At 53.0% G+C, this 21,645-nt stretch overlaps 1 protein-coding gene and 1 pseudogene across 1 annotated transcript in view; one reads left to right on the top strand and one right to left on the bottom strand.

The window, feature by feature from the left end:
* Positions 1 to 21,645, top strand: part of MYO7A (myosin VIIA) — a 102,653-nt gene that overhangs the window by 75,879 nt on the left and 5,129 nt on the right. The window contains exons 32-42 of the mRNA XM_065881628.1: positions 8,706 to 8,876; positions 11,041 to 11,158; positions 11,910 to 12,036; positions 13,210 to 13,379; positions 14,300 to 14,490; positions 15,186 to 15,310; positions 16,015 to 16,172; positions 17,199 to 17,352; positions 18,733 to 18,888; positions 19,416 to 19,521; positions 20,896 to 21,009. Coding sequence (XP_065737700.1) covers positions 8,706 to 8,876; positions 11,041 to 11,158; positions 11,910 to 12,036; positions 13,210 to 13,379; positions 14,300 to 14,490; positions 15,186 to 15,310; positions 16,015 to 16,172; positions 17,199 to 17,352; positions 18,733 to 18,888; positions 19,416 to 19,521; positions 20,896 to 21,009 — 1,590 coding nt within the window. The remainder of the gene's footprint in view (positions 1 to 8,705; positions 8,877 to 11,040; positions 11,159 to 11,909; positions 12,037 to 13,209; positions 13,380 to 14,299; positions 14,491 to 15,185; positions 15,311 to 16,014; positions 16,173 to 17,198; positions 17,353 to 18,732; positions 18,889 to 19,415; positions 19,522 to 20,895; positions 21,010 to 21,645) is intronic.
* On the bottom strand, positions 2,025 to 2,969 carry LOC136126410 (ester hydrolase C11orf54 homolog; annotated as a pseudogene).

The following is a 21,645-nucleotide window of genomic DNA, read 5'->3' as shown; positions in this document are numbered from 1 at the left end:
CTCACTCTGATCAGTATTCCCTGGGCCTTCAGTGTCCTAGCCTTCACAGTGAGTGATAGTTGACCTTCGCCTCCCCAGGAGACCCTCTAAGACCCCTAGGTAGGTATAATCTAGGTTTCTATCAGGTACTGCTTTGTGCTGGGTCCCAGTGCACGTGAGACCTTGTGTGCACCCTCCATGAGTGGAGTCTCCATTTCCTCCAGCCCTGTGGAGCTCCTGCCCTCAAGCCCTGCTGGCCTTTGGGGTTAAATGCTCTGGGGGTTCTTCTGCCCAATGCCAGACTCTCACACTGTCTTGGAGGGCTATTTTATGTGGGAATGTCCATGTGTAGCCTGCGTGGGTTTAATATTTTTTGGTGCGAGGGTTGTTTTTAGTATAGATATCTGCCACTTCTTTCCTCAGTGTATTCTGGCCATTAGCCCCTTTATAAGAGGTATGACTGATGTTGTGGTGACCATAGCCTGTACTGGATATTGAGTAGAGCATCCCCTTTGCTCTGTGGTTGTCACTGCCCTGTCAGAGATGGGCTCTACTCCCTAGTTGTTGGAGTAGAGGCCCCCAGATCTTCTTCTTAGCTGTGGTTCTGATCTGCACTGTGAGGTAGGCAGGATTGGAGCACTCCCACTGAGAAGGAAGCCACTGAGTATTCCTTCTCTGGAGCTGTTCACCTGTGGGGATGCTCTGTTGTGTCACCTTTCACCTGTTGTGCGAGCTCTCAGATTACACCATCATTGCGCTGCTCTCAGCCCCACCTTAAATGTGGGTATGCCAGCAATCGGGCCTGGTGTCTCTCATATGTTGTTTTCACCAGGCCACCAGCATAGATCTACTGAAGTCAGGTCCTAGGATTGCAGTAATCATGGATCTGGACCTGCTGTGGATGCTATGGGGGCAGGTCCAACTCTAGGCCAGCCCAACCCTCATGTGTATGTGCCCACAAAGTCTACAGCTGCTAAAGCTAGACCTGCCTTGGCTGCAGGAGCACTTATTGTCCATTCAGATGTTCTGTAGGTGCTAACTTTACAAGGCCAGTCACGGGTGTGTCAATTCAGGGTTTGTGCAGCTGTGAAGAGAGATTTCAGCTTTTCTTCCTTAGTTGCATGTCCCCTGGGGCTCAGCTGTCGTTTCAGCCCCACCTGTGTGTGGGCCACCCACAGGGGTCTGCTCCCGAGGCTGCCCTGGAGCACATGAGTCTGCCCTGGTGGCGATGGGCACATGGGGGAGCCAGCAGTCACGGGCACGGGAGAGCTGGCCCCAGCGGGAGCCCTTCTTAGTGCCCGGGGAGGCAGGGGCTGGCACATGGGGAGAGGCTGCAATGGCAGCTTCGCTCCTTATGCAGCACTTAACTATGGCTCTTTGCTTCTGTGGCAGTCCAAGTTTCCTCCACAAGCATTCCCGTTGTGGATTTCCTCACTTCCACCCCCTCAGGCTGTCTCCTCACAGCCAACAGAAGTCCTCTCCTGGGTCTGCTCTCCAAACCCCATGTTCCAGCACTCAGCCTCTGCACACCAGTGGACACCTGTCTCAGGCTGGGGTGCACAGGGCTGTGGCACAGACCATCTGTGTAGGTTTCACTCTGTCCTGCTTGGCTGTTGGCACTCTCTTCCAATAGCCCATGAATTCCCTTCTGTCCCAATTCATGTCCCTGTCTATGAGGGGGCTTCCCCAGATGTGGGACCCTCTCCTCTCCTTTAGCTCCCCACGACCCAGGGGTGCCGCTCCCATCCCGCTTCCTCTCCTTTTCTTTTTCCCTTTTTCTTCCTTTCATCCTACCTGGTTACACGGGGATCTTTCTTGTCCTTTTAGGTATCCAAGGTCCTCTGCTAGTGTTCAGCTGGTGCTCTGTGAGAATTGTTCCATTTGTAGATGTATTCTTGATGCGTTTGTGGGGAGAGATGAATTCCACGTCCTCCTACTCCTCTGCCATCTTGCTGACCCCTTTGGATTTTATATTACTATCTATCAATGAGTTAATCAATCAATTAACCTTAATTATTTCTTCTTCTAAATGAGTATCAGTTGATTTAATGACGCCCAAAAGAATGGGTCTCTTTTGGTTGGTCAATGCAATACAGAAACTCTGCAGGTAAGAAGTATCCAAGTTATTCCACTATATCTGGGGTGATGTCATAATAGTAGTGTCCACCTTTTCCATGATGACTGAAACACCGAGGGTGCTCCAACCTCAAATCAAACCCTGGGTCTCTGAAGACAAAAACCAGCAGACAGACCAAAGGAGCCTTCATCTTATAAAAATGCAACAATTTGTTCACGTCTTCATCAGAGTTCAATGGGCAGGAAGACAGTTCTGTGGGCATAATGTGAGTTTTCACTTCTCTTCTGAATCACGAAAGTACCTCCCATCCCCACAGGCTTATCTCCATAATCTTTTTCAAGAGTCTGTCTCATACAAGTCACAAAGTTAAGTTTTCCAGTTCTTCTTTTGGCTTTCATCTCAGTGACCTTTCCAGGTTGGCCCCCACTGGCAAAAAAGATTAGCCAGTAACGCACACCCCAAATCATGATATTCTCACTGTGTTTCTCTAGTAGGCGCCCTCCATCTTTAGGGTTAACACGAGCAAATTAACTTCAATACACAGGAGGTTTGTGTTCACTTTCTGTTTGAACAACTGACATAAACTCAGAATTGAATCCAAGAGTCTGAAATGGGCCTGCTCCTGCTCTAAGAATAAAAGCTCTGGGAAGTTGGATTTCTTTTGCAATCTTATTTAGGTAACTTTTTTTTTTTTTATTTACAAGAGGCAATAAGTAAGGCATACCTCCTACTTCTGCAATTCTAGTTTTCCCACAGATGCCTTTTACAGGAAAGGTAAATGGTCCTTAGTCAAATCAGGGCACTCAACTACAGAGACCTGGACATCAGCAAAGTTATCCTTTAGCACCTTTTGCAGAACTCCAACGAGCTCCTCTAGACTTGAAAGATGAAAAGAATACTCAGCACAAGCCATCTTCCTTAGGTGTGAATGAAACGAGGGAAGGGGGCAGAGCACAACCTTGAATGGTGGTTTTTATTCTTCAATTTGTTAATGTGGTGTATCACACTGATTGATTTGCAAATATTGAAAAATCCTTGCATCCCTGGGATCAATCCCACTTGATCGTGGTGTATGATCCTTTTAATGTTGGATTTGGATTGCTAGTATTTTGTTGAGGATTTTTGCATCTGTGTTCATCAGTGATATTGGACTTTTTGTGTGGTATTTTTTGAATAGTTTCAGAAAGATAGGTGTTAACTCTTCTCTAAATGTTTGATAGAATTCACTGTGAAGCTATCGGGTCCTGGACTTTTGTTTGTTGGGAGTTGTTAAATCACAGTTTCAATTTCAGTACCTGTGATTGGTCTGTTCATATTTTCTGCTTCTTCCTGGTTCAGTTTTGGGAGACTGTACTTTTCTAAGAATTTGTCCATTTCCTCTAGGTTGTCCATTTTATCAGCATATAGTTGCTTGTAGTCGTCTCTTATGATCCTTTGTATTTCTGTGGTATTGCTGTAACTTCTTTTTCATTTCTAATTTTATTGAGACCTCTCCCTTTTTTCCTTGATGAGTCTGGCTAATGGTTTATCAATTTTTTATCTTCTCAAAGAACCATCTTTGGGCTTCCCTGGTGGCACAGTGTCTTGGGAGTCCGCCTGCTGATGCAGGGGACACGGGTTCGTGCCCTGGTCCGGGAAGATCCCACATGCCATGGAGGGGCCGGGCCCATGGGCCATGGCTGCTGGGCCTGCGCGTCCGGAGCCTGTGCTCCGCGGCGGGAGAGGCCACAGCAGTGAGAGGCCCGTGTACTGCAAAAAAAAAAAAAAAAAAAAAAGAGCCATCTTTTTGTTTCATTGATCTTTTCTATTATTTTTTTCATCTCTATTTCATTTATTTCTGCTCTGATCTTTATAATTTCTTTCCTTCTACTAACTTTAGATTTTATTTGTTCTTCTTTCTCTAGTTGCTTTAGGTGTTAGTTTAGGTTGTTTATTTGAGATTTCTCTTGTTTCCGGAGGTAAGATTGTGTTGCTTTAAACGTCTATCTTAGAACTGCTGTTGCTGCATCCCATAGGTTTTGGATCATCATGTTTTCATTTTCATTTGTCTCTAGGAATTTTTTGATCTCCTCTTTGATTTCTTCAGTGATCCATTGGTTATTTAGTAGCATATTGTTTAGCCTCCACGTGTTTGTGTTTTTTACAGTTTTCTTCCTTGTAATTGATTTCTAATCTCATAGCATTGTGGTCAGAAAAGATGCTTGATATGATTTCAGTTTTCTTAAATTTATCACGGCTTTATGGCGCAGCATGTGATCTATCCTGGAGAATGGGCACTTGAGATGAATATGTATTCTGCTGCTTTTGGTTGGAATGCTCTATAAATATCAATTAAGTCCACCTGGTCTGATATATCATTTAAGGCCTGTGTTTCCTTATTGATTTTCTGTCTGGATGATCTGTCCATTGATATAAGTGGGGTGTTAAAGTCCTGCACTGTTATTGTGTTACTGTTGGTTCCTCCTTTTATGGCTGTTAGCATTTGCCTTATATATTGAAGTGCTCCTATGTTAGGTGCATATATATTTACAATTGTTATATCTTCTTCTTGGATTGCTCCCTTGATCATTTGTAGTGTCCACCTTTGTCTCTTGTAACTGTCTGTCTTTATTTTACAGTCTATTTTGTCTGATATGGATATTGCTACTCCACCTTTCTTTCGATTTCTATTTGCATGGAATATCTTTTTCCATCCCCTCACTTTCAGTCTGTACGTGTCCCTAGATCTGAAGGGGGTCTCTTGTTGACAGCATATATGTGGGTCTTGTTTTTGTATCCATTCAGCTAGTGTATGTCTTTTGGTTCATTTGCATTTAAGGTAATTTGATTCATTTGCATTTAAGGTAATTACTGATATGTATGTTCTTATTGACGTTTTGTTAATTGTTTTGGGATTGTTTTGTAGTTCTCTCTTCTTCCCTTCTTCTTTTTTTCTCTTTTGATTTGATGACTAGTGTTGTGTTTGGATTCTTTTTTGTGGGTATCTCTATTGTAGAGTTTTGGTTTGTGGTTACCATGAGGTTTTGATATAGCTGTCTATATATATACAAGATTGTTTTAAGTTGTTGGTCTCTTAATTTCAAATGTGTTTCCAACATCCTGCATTTGTACCCTCTTCTCACCATTGCTGATTTTGTTAACATATTTGTGTGTGGATGGTTTCCCACCTTTACTGTATGTTTTCCTTTATCAGTGAGCTCTCCCATTTGTAATTTTCTTACTTCTAGTTGTGGGCTTTTCTTCTCTACCTAGAGAAGTTCCTTTAGCATTTGTTGTAAAGCTGGTTTGGTGGTGCTGAATTCTCTTAGCTTTTGCGTATCTGTAAAGCTTTTGATTTCTCCATCGAATCTGAATGAGAGCCATGCTGCGTAGAGTATTCTTGGTTGTAGTTTCTTCCCTTTCATCATTTTAGATATTATCGTGCCACTCCCTTCTGGTCTGCTGACGACTCAGCTGATAACGTTATGGGGATTCCCTTGTATGTTATTTGTTGCTTTTCCCTTGCTGCTTTTAATATTTTCTTTTTGTCTTCAATTTTTGTCAGTTTGATTAATATGTATGTCAGCGTGTTCCTCCTTGGGTTTATCCTGTATGGGATTCTCTGCACTTCTGGGACTGGGTGACTGTTTCCTTTCCCATGTTAGAGAAGTTTTCAGCTATTATCTCTTCAAATATTTTCTCAGGTCCTTTCTCTCTCTCTTCTCCTTCTGGGACCCCTGTAATGTGATTGTTGGTGCGTTTAACATTGTCCCAGAGGTCTCTTAAACTGTTCTCATTTCTTTTTCTTTTCTTTTTTTAAATAAATTAATTTTACTTATTTATTTTTGGCTGTGTTGGGTCTTCGTTGCTGTGCGCAGGCTTTTCTCTGGTTGCAGTGAGCAGGGGTTACTCTTCGTTGTGGTGCTCGGGCTTCTCATTGTGGTGGTTTCTCTTGTGGAGCGTGGGCTCTAGGCACACAGGCTTCAGTAGTTGTGGCACATGGGCTTAGTTGCTCCGTGGCATGTGGCATCTTCCTGGACCAGGGCTCAAACCCATGTCCACTGCATTGGCAGGTGGATTTTTTTTTTTTTTTTTTTTTTTTGCGGTACGCAGGCCTCTCACTGTTGTGACCTCTCCCGTTGCGGAGCACAGGCTCCGGACGCGCAGGCTCAGCAACCATGGCTCACGGGCCTAGCCACTCCATGGCATGTGGGATCTTCCCGGACTGGGGCACAAACCCGCGTCCCATGCATCGGCAGGCAGACTCTCAACCACTGTGCCACCAGGGGAGCCCAGGCAGGTGGATTCTTAACCACTGTGCCACCAGGGAAGCCCTGTCCTCGTTTCTTTTCTCTTTATTCTGTTCTGTGGCAGTGATTTCCACCACTCTGTCTTCCAGCTCACTTACCCTTTCTTCTGCCTCATTTATTCTGCTATTGATTCCCTGTAGAGTATTTTTCATTTATGTTTTTGTATTGTTCACCTCTGTTTTTGTTCTTTAGTTCTTCTAGGTCTTTGTTAAACATTTCTTTTACCTTCTCAATCTTTGCCTCCATTCTTTTTCTGACATCTTGGATCATCTTTACCATCATTACTCTGAATTCTTTTTCAGGTAGATTGCCTATCTCCACTTCACTTAGTTGTTCTTCTGGGGTTTTATCTTGTTCCTTCATCTAGAACATATTCCTCTGCTGTCTCATTTTGTCTAACTTTCTGTGTTTATGGTCCCACAGCCTACAGAATTTTAGTTCCTCTTGCTTCTGGTGTCTGCCGCCTGATGCATGAGGCTGGTCTAAGAGGCTTCCTGGGAGGGACTGGTTCCTGCCCACTGGTAGGTGGAGCTGGGTGTTGTCTCTCTGGTGATCAGGGCCATGTCCAGGGGTGTGTTTACAGGCAGCTGTGGGCTCAGGAAGACTTTAAGCATCCTGTCTGCTGATGATTGCGGCTGTGTCCCTGGCCTTCTGGTTGTTCAGCCTGAGATGTCCCAGCATTAGAGCCTTCGAGCTGTTGGGTCAGCCAGGTCTTAGTGTCAAAATGGCAGCCTCCAGGACAGCTCATGCCAATGAGTACCCTGTACCTCCACCACAAGTGTCTTTGTTTCCACAGTGAGCCACAACCACCCCCCGTCTCCCCAGGAGACCCTCTAAGACCTGCAGGTAGGTCTGGCCCAGGCTCCTGTGGAGTCACTACTTTGCCCTGGGTCCCAGTGCATGTGAAATCTTGTGTGTGCCCTCCAAGACTGCAGTCTCTCTCTCCCCCAGTCCTGTGGAGTTCCTGTGATCAAACCCAGCTGGCCTTCAAAGCCAAATGCTCCAGGGGCTCCTCTTCCCGTTGCCAGACCCCCAGACTGGGGAGCCTGACATGGGGCTCAGAACTCTCACTCCTTTGAGAGAACTTCTGCGATACGATTATTTTCCAGTTTGTGTGTTGCCCACCTGGCTGGCATGGGATTTGATTGTATTGAGAATGCACCCCTCCTACTGTCTTGTTGTGGCTTCTTCTCTGTCTTTGGAAGTAGAATATCCTTTTTGGTAGGTTCCAGTCCTTTTTTGTTGAGGTTGTTCAGCAGTTAGTTGTGATTTTGGTGTTTTTGTGAGAGGAAGTGAGCTCAGGTCCTTCCACTCCACCATCTTGTCTGTGCATCTTGCTGTATTGTTAGTTCGTCTAGAAACTCTGCTCTAAAGGAGTAAGAGATCCACTCGTTTAGACCACAGTTTACAAACGTGTATGCTTTTATCTCCTGAGGACAGGATTGATGTGGTTGCTTTGTTTTTGATGGTGATGATGGTTTTCATGACACTTACGGTTCTGTTGGTTATTATGATGGAGGAATAAGGATGGAGATGATGGAAATGAGGGATGATGGTGGAGGGTAGTGATGGTGTAGGTGGTGGTAAAGGTAGTGATGATGATGGTGCTGCTGATGGTGGTGTTGGTGTTGGTAATGGTGGTGATGATAGTAGTGGTGGTTTGGGTGTTGGTGAGCTGATATTCAAGGAGAATGTATTAGTACAGCCATATCAGTTGCTAAAATTCCAAAATACTTTGAACTAGTTGGAAAACGTCTACTGCCTTCAAGGTGCACAAGACCCTTTCCCTATTGCCCCTGCTGCCATAGCCCTGGGGAGCCCCAGGCAGGCAACACTGGGGCCGCCATGCACCAGCCTCAGACAGAAAGGGGGCAAATGCTCAGTGCCCATCTGGCTCTCTGCAACCTCTGCATTATGGCTCACTGGTTGTTCAATGCCTTGACTGTCCCCAGGGGGTGTAGTGATGGTGATGGAGGTAGTGATGCACCCCGTTCCTCTGATAGTCTCCAGCGGTACCCAGGTCCCCCATTCTCCAGGGCAGCCCTTTCTCATCAGGCTGAGAAGGTAGTGGCTGACCCATTACCAATGGGCTGGCTGGTCCCTCTGGGTCAGCTCATGTGCCCCTGGGCAGAGTCCAGCTCTGTGCTGGTGCTGAGGAAACCCAGGAGCAGGTGAGTATGGCCCTGCCCTTGCGGTGCTCATGGCTCCGCCAAGCAGACAGGAGGAGGTCCTAGTGAGTCAGGGAGAGCACAGGGTCCCGATGGCAAGGGTCTGAAAGCTACAGGATGCAGGGCCTGGGGGCTTTGGTGGCCCGGAATGGCTTCCCAGAGCATGTATAAATGAGATCTCCCCACACCTAGGAGGATGACTTGGCCGAGCTGGCCTCCCAGCAGTACTTTGTGGACTACGGCTCCGAGATGATCCTGGAGCGCCTCCTGAACCTCGTGCCCACCTACATCCCTGACCGCGAGATCACGCCCCTGAGGACGCTGGAGAAGTGGGCCCAGTTGGCCATTGCTGCCCACAAGAAGGTCAGAGGGCTGGGGTTTTGAAGGAGGGGCTTTCTGATGACCTGGCTGGAGGGTAAGGACCTGAGCAATCAAAGAGGTCACAGCTCTTACCTGACATCTGTCTGTCCATGGGGCTGGGAGGACAAGGTGGCACCCTTGACCTCCTGGCTCCCAGCAGCCTTTCTCCACCATGGATATCAGTTCACTTGTGTTTTCTGCCCTCTACTCTGCACTGGGCGCCAGGGACACAGAGATGGATCAAATCTAGCCCCATGGCCTCATGAGGGAAACCATGGGTCCATGGGCACTGGGGGTCCCAGCTCCTGGCCTCCCACCAACGCTTACTAGTGCTACAGCTCAGGCGAGTTGGTGCATGCTGGAGGAGCTTCTAGGAAGTGCACCTCCTTTCCCCTAAAAGAGCTCTGGCCCAACTTCCTGCCTGGGGAATTTGAGGTACTGGCCCCCTCTGCCTCTTGTTTAAGGCCCCAGGCCCATAACCAGCCCTGAGTAGCTCCCTTCTAAGCTAAGAGACCCGCCCCAAGTAGAGCAGGGGTGCCCTGGTTGGGGTGGGGGACCCTGGCTGCTGGAGGGGACCCATGGGCCTCCCCATCTCCAGGCCCTGGTTGTATAAGAGCAGAATCCTCTTTGCACACAAGTTGCCAAGGGCTCTAAGATCAGTGTGTCTCAACCCCTACGCCACGTGGCCTCTTCCCTAACCCAGGAGCCCCATGTGTCTCCCCCTGAGCTCTTTGCCTCCCCTTGAGCTGCCCACAAGTCTCCACCTGTACCCGAATGCTCCCTGCACCCCCTGTGCTTCTAGGCCTGGCTCACCCCCGAGAACCTCCCTGTCCTCAGCCCCCTCCAGAAGAGATGCATGTACTCCCTCCCCCACTCTTTCTGTTCTTGGCCACCTCCTCTCCCTCACCCCTCACACTTGGTTAGCTGCTGAAGCCCATCCATTCCACCTGCCAACGGCTCCAGCCTCCATCCCCACCTCCACTCCTCTGCCTTCCCTGGGTCCTCGGTGTGCACTGCCAATGTGTATGTGGCACCTGACATGTTCTGGGTTGGGTGCCATCACTCATGAATTCCCTTTGTTTTGGGTGCTTGCCATGTGCCGGGCACTGCACCAGGCCCTGGAGACACAGCTGCGAGTGCAACAGATGTGCCCCCTGCCCTCTCAGAGCCCGTGACCGAGCTCGTGTGTCTCCCCACTGGACTGTAGTGCCCTGGCCTGTGCGTTCCAGAGCCCTGGCCCCGGCCTCTTGTAGAGTGGACAGGTCCGAATTAGCATGATTATTAGGGTCAGAGGAGTAAAAACATTTTATTTTGAAATAATTTCAAACTTACGAAAAAGTTGCAAGTTAAAAAGCTAGGCCTGCTGTGTACAGTATACACTTCACCTAGACTCACCAGATGTTAACGGCCCTCTTCGTGCATGGAAATGTGACAGCACAGGGGCTGGCACACACACACGTCTTCATCTATGTTTGTGTTCATAGATGATAAAAACCATGAGTTCATTCTGATCCCTCCAATTCTACTCCAATACCACCAAGTTCTTATTAAAGCTCGGCAGAATATTTTTAGATAATAAAACATCCGTGCCTTAATTTCTTGCCAGGAGCACTGCATTATTCCCCCATCTGCTTGCCCACTCCAGGCTCCAACCCTTCTCTACCCTGCAATCTTCCTAACTCCCAAGTTTACCTGTCAGTTTCCACTAAGAGACCAGCCTCACAGTGGTGGCCTCGCCCATGGTTCTCTGTGACCTGGCTCCTACTCACCGGTTTCCCACTCCCTCTTCTTGGTCAGGCCTGGCACCCCCCCCGGCCCCATCCTTAGCCACTCACGTTCCTGTTCCCAAAACTCCTTCCCTGATCCCTGCCCTTGTGCCTTGCACATGCGCCGGCTGGGATCGTGGGCTTTCTTGTCACTCTGCTGAATTGGGAGCTCCCTGAGGGGGGACCCATGTTCCTCTAGCAAGTGCTCACTGCTGTTGATGGAATCGGAGGAAGATGGAGTGACGGGGAGGCTGTGGGCTGGGGGGGTGGGGTGAGGCCATGGTGTACACGAGGACACGGTGGCCTGGGGCCCACTTCTGACTTGCAGACAGGGACATTTGATTTCCAGACAGAGCTTGTGCCAAGTCTTTTGTCCCCTGTCCCTCTCTGTGCCCTTCCAGGGGATTTATGCCCAGAGGAGAACTGATGCCCAGAAGGTCAAAGAGGATGTGGTCAACTATGCCCGCTTCAAGTGGCCCTTGCTCTTCTCCAGGTTTTACGAAGCCTACAAGTTCTCAGGTACCCCTCAGCCCACCTGCCTCCCGTCCCTCCCTCGATGGCTCTGGTCCGTGGCAGAGGGAGGGGGATGGCCTGAGCCAGACTCCCCAGTCAGCCAGCCTCCTGCCCGCAGGGTTGCTTGGCCTCCAAGTCAATGTGCTGAGTGGGTCCTGCCTCCCTGCAGCCCAGTAGGGCTCCGTGGCACATAGTAGGTTCTCAGCAACACACTGGGTCAAACAATTGAGTATTGTGATCATTAAAGCACCTACTATGTACAGAAGAGGGTGGCCCAGAGCACAGGCTGGGCCGAACCCGTGAAGCTGAGAGTAGATGCAGCCGACAAACCTGCACTGGCCACTTGCTGAGCCAACCTCAGGCCACTGGTACCAGGCACCTGCTCCATGCCAGGCCCTGTGCTGGTGGTGGCTTCACAGAACCACCAAATATCAGGTTCGAGGGAACGCTGGGGCTCAGTTTGTCTGACTCTTGCCCGTATCCCACCATACCGCACGGCAGGGACTGGTCCCAAGCTGCCCAGAGCAGGGGCAGGAATGCGGCCTCAACCCAGTTCCTTAATCCAACACTCTCTTCCCACCGCACCTGGGGTTTCGGCTTGTAGGGAGCTTGTGTTCTCCGAGCCTCAGTTTCCCCATCTGTAAAATGGACGTCAACATACCCCACCCTGGCCACCTCCCTGGTGGTTATGAGGATCGAGAAGGGCTGGGTTCGGCAGCGGGCAGGTGCCCTCTCAGTGCCTCTGTCTCTGCCCCAGGCCCCAGCCTCCCCAAGAACGACGTCATTGTGGCCGTCAACTGGACGGGCGTCTACTTCGTGGATGAGCAGGAGCAGGTGCTTCTGGAGCTGTCCTTCCCCGAGATCATGGCCGTGTCCAGCAGTAGGTTAGTCCGGCCCCCACTCCCCGCGTTAGTGCAGGGCGGGGACTTGTGAAGACCAGTGGCAGGGATGGGACTCAAACCCGGGGTCCTGATTCAGCACTTTCTGAAGTGAGGAGGGGCAGATGGAGACACAGGCAGACACACAGGGAAGGAGAGAGCTCCCGGGGCTTTTCTGCGGGTCATGGGGGCCTTTGAAGGAAACCTAACAGAGGACATCACCAAGGTGCAGAGACACGCAGTGGCCTGTCCTGGTCGCATGTGACTGAGCAGTATGTGCTACACCCTGCAGACCCCTCAGGCACCTTCCTCCCTATAGGGTGGGGGGGGGCGGGTATTTCCAGCACATTCGTGGCTGTTCTGGGATGGGCACGGGTGGTTAGGACAGTCGGGGACAGTCGAGCGTGTACAAAAAGCTGGCCTGAGATTCAGGGCTCCGTGTGGGACTCACCTCCATGCCCTCATCTCTAAAATGGAGGTCTTAACTTTCCATCAGTACGGTGGTGAGGAATACATGCAATAATTGATAGGAGAGCTCTTTGTAAACTGAGAAGTGCAGTGCACATGGGAGCAACGTTGGGAGTGGGTCCTGGAATGGACTGGCATTCCCAGCAGTGCCTCCTCCCCGCATCTGGGGCTTGTAGGAGTGTCTCTGGGCTGTGTCCGATGTGGGCAGGGGTTGGGTCATGTCCAGCTCGGACCAGGCACGTGGGATGCAGTGGTGACAAGATAGTCCTTGTCCTCTTGCAGCTTCACTTAAGAGGGGAGATGGGCATCGAATAAGCCATTGTAAAGTAGGGGCCAGTGTGCTGAGGGCTATGGGAAGGCAGGGAGGGCTTCCTGGAGGCAGTGGTTTCTAGGCTGAGCCCTAAAGGGTGAGTGGGAATTAGACAACAAAGGGGAAGTGAGCTCCCCCTGCAGGCCTCCCAGGACCATGTGTGACTTTGGCCTGGCCGTGGCTGACTCAGGCTGAGCTGTGGCTGCCTGGGCCCCATCTCACCCTGGCTGAGCCGGCCTCCTTCTGGCTGGGCCACATCTGACTGGGCTGGCCTTGGTCTCCTTCAGGGAGTGCCGTGTCTCGCTCTCGCTGGGCTGCTCTGACCTGGGCTGTGCTGCATCTCACTCGGGCTGGGCAGGAGTGACCCCGACTGGGCCCTGTTCTCCGTGTTGGTCCTGCAGGGGAGCGAAACTGGTAGCCCCCAGCTTTACGCTGGCCACCATCAAGGGGGATGAGTACACCTTCACCTCCAGCAATGCTGAGGACATCCGTGACCTGGTGGTCACCTTCCTGGAGGGGCTCCGAAAGAGGTCTAAGTATGTGGTGGCCCTGCAGGACAACCCCAGCCCTGGTGAGTGGCTCCTGGCACGAGATGCCAGTCCCTGGGGTCAGGGTGTTAGGCAGATTACGTGCCCTGGCCTTGGCCTGGCGTTCAGGATCACTAGAGCCTGTTACCCATTCTTCCCCAGACACCTTCGGTTCCAGCTGGACCAAATAGCTCAACCCTGTGCCTTCGATCAGTGCCCTGTGGGGAACCTTCCTCCCTCTGGTCTTAAATACCTATTACTTGCCAACTTCTCCAGATGAGATCAGGGGTTTCTCCTCAGTGTTCCCCCAATACCCACCATCTTCAAATGATGACAGTGGTAACAACTATGGACCGTGCATCCCCGGGCCTTTGAGGTCCCGAGCAGAGCGTGAGAAAGAGACGAAATGAACCCAGCCCTGCCCTCAGTGGGGAGGGGGTGGGAGCAGACAGTGACCATTCCTGTGATAATGCAGTGACCCGGGAAGCCCAGAGGCTGTGGGAGCCTGGGATTCGGGGAGGACGTATGTGTGAACAGATCGTTTGGGGCAGAGAGGAGAACCGAGCAGAGGCTGGAGGGGGCAGGTGTGTCTGGGAACTGTGGGCAGTTTGTTTCGGCTGGAATGGGTGAGGTGAGGTGAGGCGGGAGGGGCAAAAAGTGAGGCAGAAGACGTCAGGAAGGCCATCTGCCAGCAACAGGCCTGTAGCGTGTCGAGGAGTGTGGGATTCCTTTTAGGGCAGTGGGGAGCCACGGAAGGCTTCTGAGCTGGGAAGTGGCCCCCTCCGATGGCTGTCTGAGTTGGGGGTTGTGCAAGGTAGAGGCAGAGCGGATGCTGAGCAGATATGGGACAGGGCCTCAGTTCCAGTGGGGAGGAGGGGCTTACAGGTCATCAACCCAAAGAGAGGTGTTCCAACCCAGCCTCTCTCTCCACCCCCATGTGGCCCTGCTCACCCATGCCTTCCAGCGGGCGAGGAGTCAGGCTTCCTCAGCTTTGCCAAGGGGGACCTCATCATCCTGGACCATGACACAGGAGAGCAGGTCATGAACTCAGGCTGGGCCAATGGCATCAATGAGAGGACCAAGCAGCGTGGGGACTTCCCCACCGACTGCGTGTATGTGATGCCCACTGTCACCATGCCACCGCGGGAGATTGTGGTACGTGGCCCGGGGTGGGGCACATGCATGGGAGGCTCCCCTGGCCCCTCCTTGTCTTCTTCCCACATAAAATGGAGTGAGGGGTTACAGTAGATTCATGCTTTGCAGCTTCTGTGAAGATGATCTGGGGGTCTTATGGGACCATAAACTGAAAGTTGGCGGCAACTATCAAATGTATGCCAGGTGGAGAGGGACCTAGAAATTGCATCAGGGGAGGAACTGTCCAGGGGTAGGGGATCAGAGAAGAGTGGCCTAGGGGATGGGGGTGGGGGTACAGGCTTGCACTGTCCAGAAAGGCAGTGAGGGCAGAGATGGGAAGTGAGGCCCTGCTTCCTCTGGAGCCCCTTGAGCCAGCACTGAGGACTCGGAGCCCAGCTTTCCAGGCAGCTCCAGAGCCAGGCTCTGTTGACGGGGCAGTTCTCACACTGCATCCGCTGCCTTGTCCAGGCTTTCTGACTGACCCAACTTAGTTCAGACACAGGGCACCAAGGGAAGAGTCCTAAGGCCAGCATGATGGAGGCAGTGGTAATGTCAGAGATCCCCCAGGAGGAAAGGTGTTCCCAGGGTCAGAATGGGGCACAGGGCCCACCCCCAGACCCACTTAAGAAGGCTCTGGGCTTTACCATGTTGGTCCAGGGGCCCGGGGTACAGATCCAGGGGCACCTGACCTCAGCTCCCCGTCTCTCGGTCTCTAGGCCCTGGTCACCATGACCCCCGACCAGAGGCAGGACGTTATCCGGCTCTTGCAGCTGCGAACGGCAGAGCCTGAGGTGCGCGCCAAGCCCTACACGCTGGAGGAATTTTCCTACGACTACTTCAGGTGACGGGGGAAGGGGAGAGAGGGCCCCAGGACAGGGAGCTGCAGGCTTCTGCTACCCTCTGGTCTGCGTGCTTGGGTTGCTTTGCGGTGTCCCCGTCTGTGAGCAGTGCCCAGGTCAGAGGGAACCAGAGGGCAGTTTCAGTCCATCGAGATGATGCGTCTCATGTTGTGTCATCTTATCCTTCCTTCATTTAAGATACTGTGACTGCGCCCACCCTAGGTGGAGTCCTGGGCACTCCTGACTCAAGGCTGTACCTGCCTCACCGATTCACAGTCATGGTGGGGAGACAGGCATGAGACCAGGCGGCTGTTATTCTGTGCGCCCAGTGTTGTGATGGAGATGCTGGGTCGGGGTGGAGATGGAGGCTTCGTGGAGGAAGTGGTGTCTGAGCTAAGCTGGGGCGGGGGGGCGGTGGTGCGGGGTGAGCCGGGTGGAGGAGCGCCACAGCTGGAGCAGAGCAAGCAGAGAGAAGCAGGTGCGAGCAGGCCGGGGAGGCGGGCAGGGCTGCCGGGGCACAGCCAGCCTTGTTAGTATCTCCGTCTGTTGGCTGAGAAAGTAAGGCCCGGGCAGGGCTGGTGACTCATCCCACGTCACGCAGCGCAGCAGGGAAGCCGGTTCTCTCCGCTCCGCTTCCTACACGGGGCGGGATGGGGCTGGAGTCTCACAACCTGGCCGTCAGTGCGGACTGTCCTGTGCTGTGCAGGCCCCCACCCAAGCACACGCTCAGCCGCGTGATGGTGTCCAAGACCCGCGGCAAGGACCGGCTCTGGAGCCACACGCGGGAGCCGCTCAAGCAGGCGCTGCTGAAGAAGATCCTGGGCAGCGAGGAGCTCTCGCAGGAGGCCTGCATGGCCTTCATCGATATCCTTACCCTCAGGGGTGGGGGGGGCATGGAGGGTCAGGCAGGGGCCACGGGGAGGGGGCGCCTAGGGCAGGGGAGGGCTGGGCTGGGCCTGGCCTCTAGGGTTTTCCTCTAGACACTTCCTTCCTTCTGAGGGGCCCAGCTGGGGCCTGGGCAGACGTGGGGGGATGCTGACGGAGTGCCTCTCTCTGTGTGCCCGGCACCTTACAGCGTGCAGGGGGCTGCCTCACCCGTTGTCTCCTCACACCCTGTCACTTGGTTGACGGATGTATATCGTGCCATGTGCTGGGCCAGGCGTGGAGACACGGCGGTGAGCAGACCCAGTCCCTAGCCTCGTGGTGCTCATAGTTGAGAGTGGAGGTGTGCTGATTGGGGTCAGTGCTGTGATGGGACCCGACAGCACATTGACCTGACTTGGCCTTGGAGGAGGGCAGGGAGGACTTCCTGGAGGAAGTGATATCTAGGCTGGAGACTGGGTAGGCCTTGGCCAGTCAAAGGGGAGATGGGTGGGGAATGTTCTTGACAGAGGGAGCAGCATGTATAAAGGCCCTAAGGCAAAACAGAGCAGGGCTGTTTCAAGGGCAGAAATTAACTCAGCACAGCTAGAGGCTAGAGTTCAAGAAGGGAATCCCAAGATGTGGGCTGATGGATGAAAGTTTCCCAAGGCCTGTTAAGAAGCTTGGGCTGTGTCCTGCGGTGCAGCCATGGGGAGCCACTGGGGCAGGGGGTGGCATGGTTAGATCTGTGATTTGGAAAGTTCATTCCGGTTGCTGTGAGGACTCTGGTAGTGGGGCTGGGGCCTGGAGCACGATGGCTAGTGAGGAGGTGGCCAGAGGAGTTGAGGAGAGAGGGTGGGCAGTGGGCATGGAGAGCAGTGTGGGCAGATTATGCCCATTTCCTGGGTGAATAGCCTGAGGCCCAGGGCCACATGATCAGGGGTGGCAGACCCTGTTGGAGAGTGTGGTCGCCTGCCTCCCGGGCCATTGTTCCCCGACTGGTCACAGCCTTCCTTGACAGCTCCTCACCCGTGCTCAAGTACATGGGTGACTACCCGTCCAAGAGGATGCGCTCCGTCAATGAGCTCACAGACCAGATCTTCGAGGGTGCCCTGAAGGCTGAGCCCCTCAAGGACGAGGTGTACGTGCAGATCCTGAAGCAGCTGACTGACAACCACATCAGGTAAGGTGGGATGGTGGGAGGGTGAGGGGCAGGCCCCCCCCCCACCCCTAGTGCTAACAGCTGAAGGTAATCGTAAAGGTCCTCCTCCCACTGTGAGCTCACTCCCTGCTGAGGCAGCGGCTGGCTCTGCCTGGGAACAGTCCTTCTTCACTCAGAGCAGGAAGCTGTCCTCAGGCCCCCTCATGTCCTAGCTCTCCCTCAAGGCCCAAGGAAGAGGGTCAAGAACCAAGAGGTGGTGGCTGCGCCCTCAGTGTCTGTCCTCCCCGCAAGTTGAACAGCCCCAGCTCCTCCTCATTTCCCGCTGCTCTCTGCCTGAGCCTCCTCTGGATACCCCTCCCTAGCCCAGATGCCACTGTCTGCCTACAGGTGCATCTCATGAGCACTTGTCCCATCCCTGGCTCAGGCTGAGCTGGCTGTCAGTCAGAAGCTCTGGATAAAAACTCTCATGGGGGCTTCCCTGGTGGCGCCTGCCGATGCAGGGGACGCGGGTTCGTGCCCCGGTCTGGGAGGATCCCACATGCCGCGGAGCGGCTGGGCCCGTGAGCCATGGCCGCTGAGCCTGTGCGTCTGGAGCCTGTGCTCCGCAACGGGAGAGGCCACAACAGTGAGAGGCCCGCATACCGCGAAAAAAGAAAAAAAAAAACTCTCATGGGCTGGGGGTGTTGGACCCCAGAGGGTGTCACCGCCTCCCTGATGGCCCAGACCATGGCAGGAGGGGGAAGTCAGGCAAATGCTCATCTCAGAGCCTGAGAGAAGTCCCACCCTCTCCCTTTATTCCCAGACTTCCAACTCCCTCCCTAGCTTTGTCACTCTCTACATCTCTTATACAAGTCTACCATTGGACCATGCGTCAGATCTTTTCGCACATTCTGTGCCCACAGCCAGGAAAACCTTTCTTCTCCTTTGCATATCAGAATTTGCCTCAGTCTTCAAAGCCTAGAGCAAATGCCACCTCCTCCTAGAAGCCCTCCAGGCTTCCCTCCTGCCAGACCGAAGGAGCTCAGAGTAGTGCCTGAGGGAGTCCTGGGGCTGGTCTAACATAGTGCTACTCAAATAATAGACGAGTTAAAGAGCTGCTGCCATAATATAAATCACACACTGCTTCCGTCATAGGAAAGTCTAAGAAAAAAAAAATTAAGCTTAGAGTGCTTGGTGACACAGCTGATTTTTATTCTGACACAAGCACCTTACCTCCACCTGACTAGTAAGTGTGCGGCCTGGGGTGGGGTTGGCAGACCAGACTTGGAGTAGCACTAATGGGATCAGGCTGTCAGGGGGGTGGGTCCGTGTTGGTCCTCAGACAGGGGTGGGGGTGAGGGCAGGCATGTGCTGCTGTGTGAGGAGCTGAGGCGTATTGGCCCGCGGTACTTCTTCCTGCAGGTATAGTGAGGAGCGGGGCTGGGAGCTGCTCTGGCTGTGCACAGGGCTCTTCCCGCCCAGCAACATCCTCCTGCCGCATGTGCAGCGCTTCCTGCAGTCCCGCAAGCACTGCCCACTCGCCATCGACTGCCTGCAGCGGCTCCAGAAAGCCCTGAGGTACAGCAGGGGCTGCAAGGGGCAGAGGGGGCAGTGGGCATAGTGCGTGGCGGCAGGCACTGGGATGGGCCTCCGGCCACCCTGGCTTGTGAGACGAGTCCCTTGGGGATGCTGAGGTCCTGACCCATCTCTGGGGTCCCACAGCTGCCAGGTTGACAAAGGTGGCAGTGCCCATTCTGGACAGTTTGAGAGTCTGGTTGCTCAGAAAGTTATTTTCTCATACCTTCAAGTCTGCTGGGGAGGCAGACACCTGGGCCACACTCCATACTCTGCAAAGCCCACTTGTACCCTTTGCTTCATTCGGTCCCCTCCACATCCCTATCTGGTGGGTACCATTATCATCTCATTTTACAGATGAGGAACTAGAGGCTTGAGAGTTTGTCACCTGGTAGGAAGTGGTGGCTGGGGATTAGGCCTGGGTTTGCCTGTCTCCAAAGTGCCCTCTGCTCTCTGCTCCCCATGGCCCCAGGAATCTGCTGCCTCCTGACTTGCCCCCCTTCCGCCCCCCCCGCTCCCCTGGTTTTCAGAAACGGGTCCCGGAAGTACCCCCCGCACCTGGTGGAGGTGGAGGCCATCCAGCACAAAACCACCCAGATTTTCCACAAGGTCTACTTTCCCGATGACACAGACGAGGTGAGGGACTCTGGCTTCTTGGTCTGTGGGTGCCCCTGAAGGACCAGGCTCCCTCGGGGACACGGGGCAGCCCTGATGTCTCTTCCCCACCACCCCCACCTTTGCCCCCATCCTCCTGCCCCTCAGTGGAGTCGGGGCTCAGTCAAGAGGCCACAGACTCCTCGGGTCAGGAGCCCTTGGGCTCCTGGTTCAGCCTCTCACTTCCTTGATCAGCTTCCTTGAGAAGGTCACCCCTCCCTCTCTCTGAGGAGCCTCTGCTTTAGAGAAACGTGCTTTCTCCCTCTGAGCTGAGCTCTGTGTTGATGTCATCTCCCTGATGCCAGCTCTGTTCCTGGGCACAGGCCTGCCTGCTCCGCAGCCCAAGGCCGCCCCCATTGCCCCGAGCCCACTCTCCCGCAGACTAACACTTCCTTCCTTCTCACCTGACCTGAGTGTGAGTCCCCTCCACCATGGTCCCCTGGGCAAAAGTCCTATTTGTCTTCTTGTCATGCCCATTTGGTCAGGCTGGCTCCTGATCTACACCCCCTGCTCCATCCCAGCACGGCACCTCATTCAGATAAGACCAACAGTGAAACTTTCGGTTTGAAAAGCAGTTTAAAAACTTGTCTAGAGATTAGAGACTCAGAAATACCACTATGGGATTCTAGTCACAAGGACAGAAAAACTGCCTAAAATCTTTTCCTGTCCCCTATGGAGGGTTACATGGAGCACCCCCCACCCCTCAAATCGCACTCCTCCCTCACCTGAGCTTCCCCAGGACCTCCCATCCCTCTCAAGCCCAGTCTGGGCTGCTTCCCAGTTCTTGACTCCTCCCCCTTTCTGGAGTTTGCTTTCTCCTTCCTCCAGTTTCTCTCCTTCCAATCACCCTGTCCCTTCTGTGCTCCCTTGGCCTCTGCCATCACTCATGCTTGTACAGCTGGGCCCAGGACCCTGGAGGCCAAGGCTTAGTCCCGCTTGAAGGGTTGGGAAGGGCACAATCTGGGAAGACCCAGACAGGAGTTGCTTTTCCTTCTTTAAAAAAATATTTATTTACTTTTAATTGAAGTTTAGTTGATGTACAATATTATATGAGTGGCAGCTATACAACACAGTGATTCACAAATTTTAACGGCGGTGTTCCATTTATAATTATCATAAAATATTGGCTATATTCCCTGTGTTGTGCAGTATATCCTTGTAGTTTGTTTATTTTATACAGAGTAGGTTTTATACTTCTTCCTTTTCTTAAGCATGGTGCCCAGCTCTGGGGAAGCCCCCTCAGAAGGAGGGTGTCTTGCATGGGAGGGGGCTCCGTCTGGCTGGAGGCACAGCCACAGGGATGCGAGAGGCCCTGCCAGAGGCAAGCAAGTGTTCCCCCGCCACCCCTTCCCCCAGGCCTTCGAGGTGGAGTCCAGCACCAAGGCCAAGGACTTCTGCCAGAACATCGCTGCCCGGCTGCTCCTCAAGTCCTCCGAGGGATTCAGCCTCTTTGTCAAAATTGCAGATAAGGTGGGTTGGGGGGGCCACTGATTGGTGGGAAATTTGGCTGGCGCCCTGGGAGCTCATGGGGCAGCGGGGGTGGGGACAGAGACAGAAGGAGGGACGGGGAGAGGAAGAGGCCCTCTTGCAGGCGCCATCTGAGTGTGCCCGTCTCTTCCTTACATCCCTGCAATGGCCCCTTACATACATCCCTGCAATGGCCCCTTACATGCAGCAGCTATGCTACATCTCTCTCCTCTGAGGCACTGCACAGCCTGGCCCCAGACCTCTTGGGAGCATCTGTGCTCTGGACACACTAGGCTCCTCGCCCTGCCCCAATACACATGTACTTTCCAGAGGTGAGTTGACTGGTCCCTCAGCTGCCACGCTGAGGTCAGTTCGCCTCTGAAAAAGCCCTTGAAGGGAGGATGACCATCCCCACCTAATAGACCACAAAACCTGGACTCAGAAGTGTTAAGTCACTTATCTCAGGTCACACAGCAGGGACTCAGATCCAGGTAGGTCTGACTCTGAAGCACAGGCCCCTGCCTTCACCCCACATTGCCCCCCGCCCCATTTATGTCCATGGGAGTCAAAGGCCCAGCTTGAAAGCCCCTTCCCATGGGGGGGCTTCCCTGACCCTTGCAGGCAGGTCAGGTGCTCTCT

The sequence above is a fragment of the Phocoena phocoena genome, chromosome 8 (assembly GCF_963924675.1).
Source record: "Phocoena phocoena chromosome 8, mPhoPho1.1, whole genome shotgun sequence".
In the NCBI taxonomy this organism is placed as follows: Eukaryota; Metazoa; Chordata; class Mammalia; order Artiodactyla; family Phocoenidae; genus Phocoena; species Phocoena phocoena.
The sequence above is the reverse complement of the archived record's forward strand: the minus strand, read 5'-3'. Positions and strand labels throughout refer to the sequence as shown.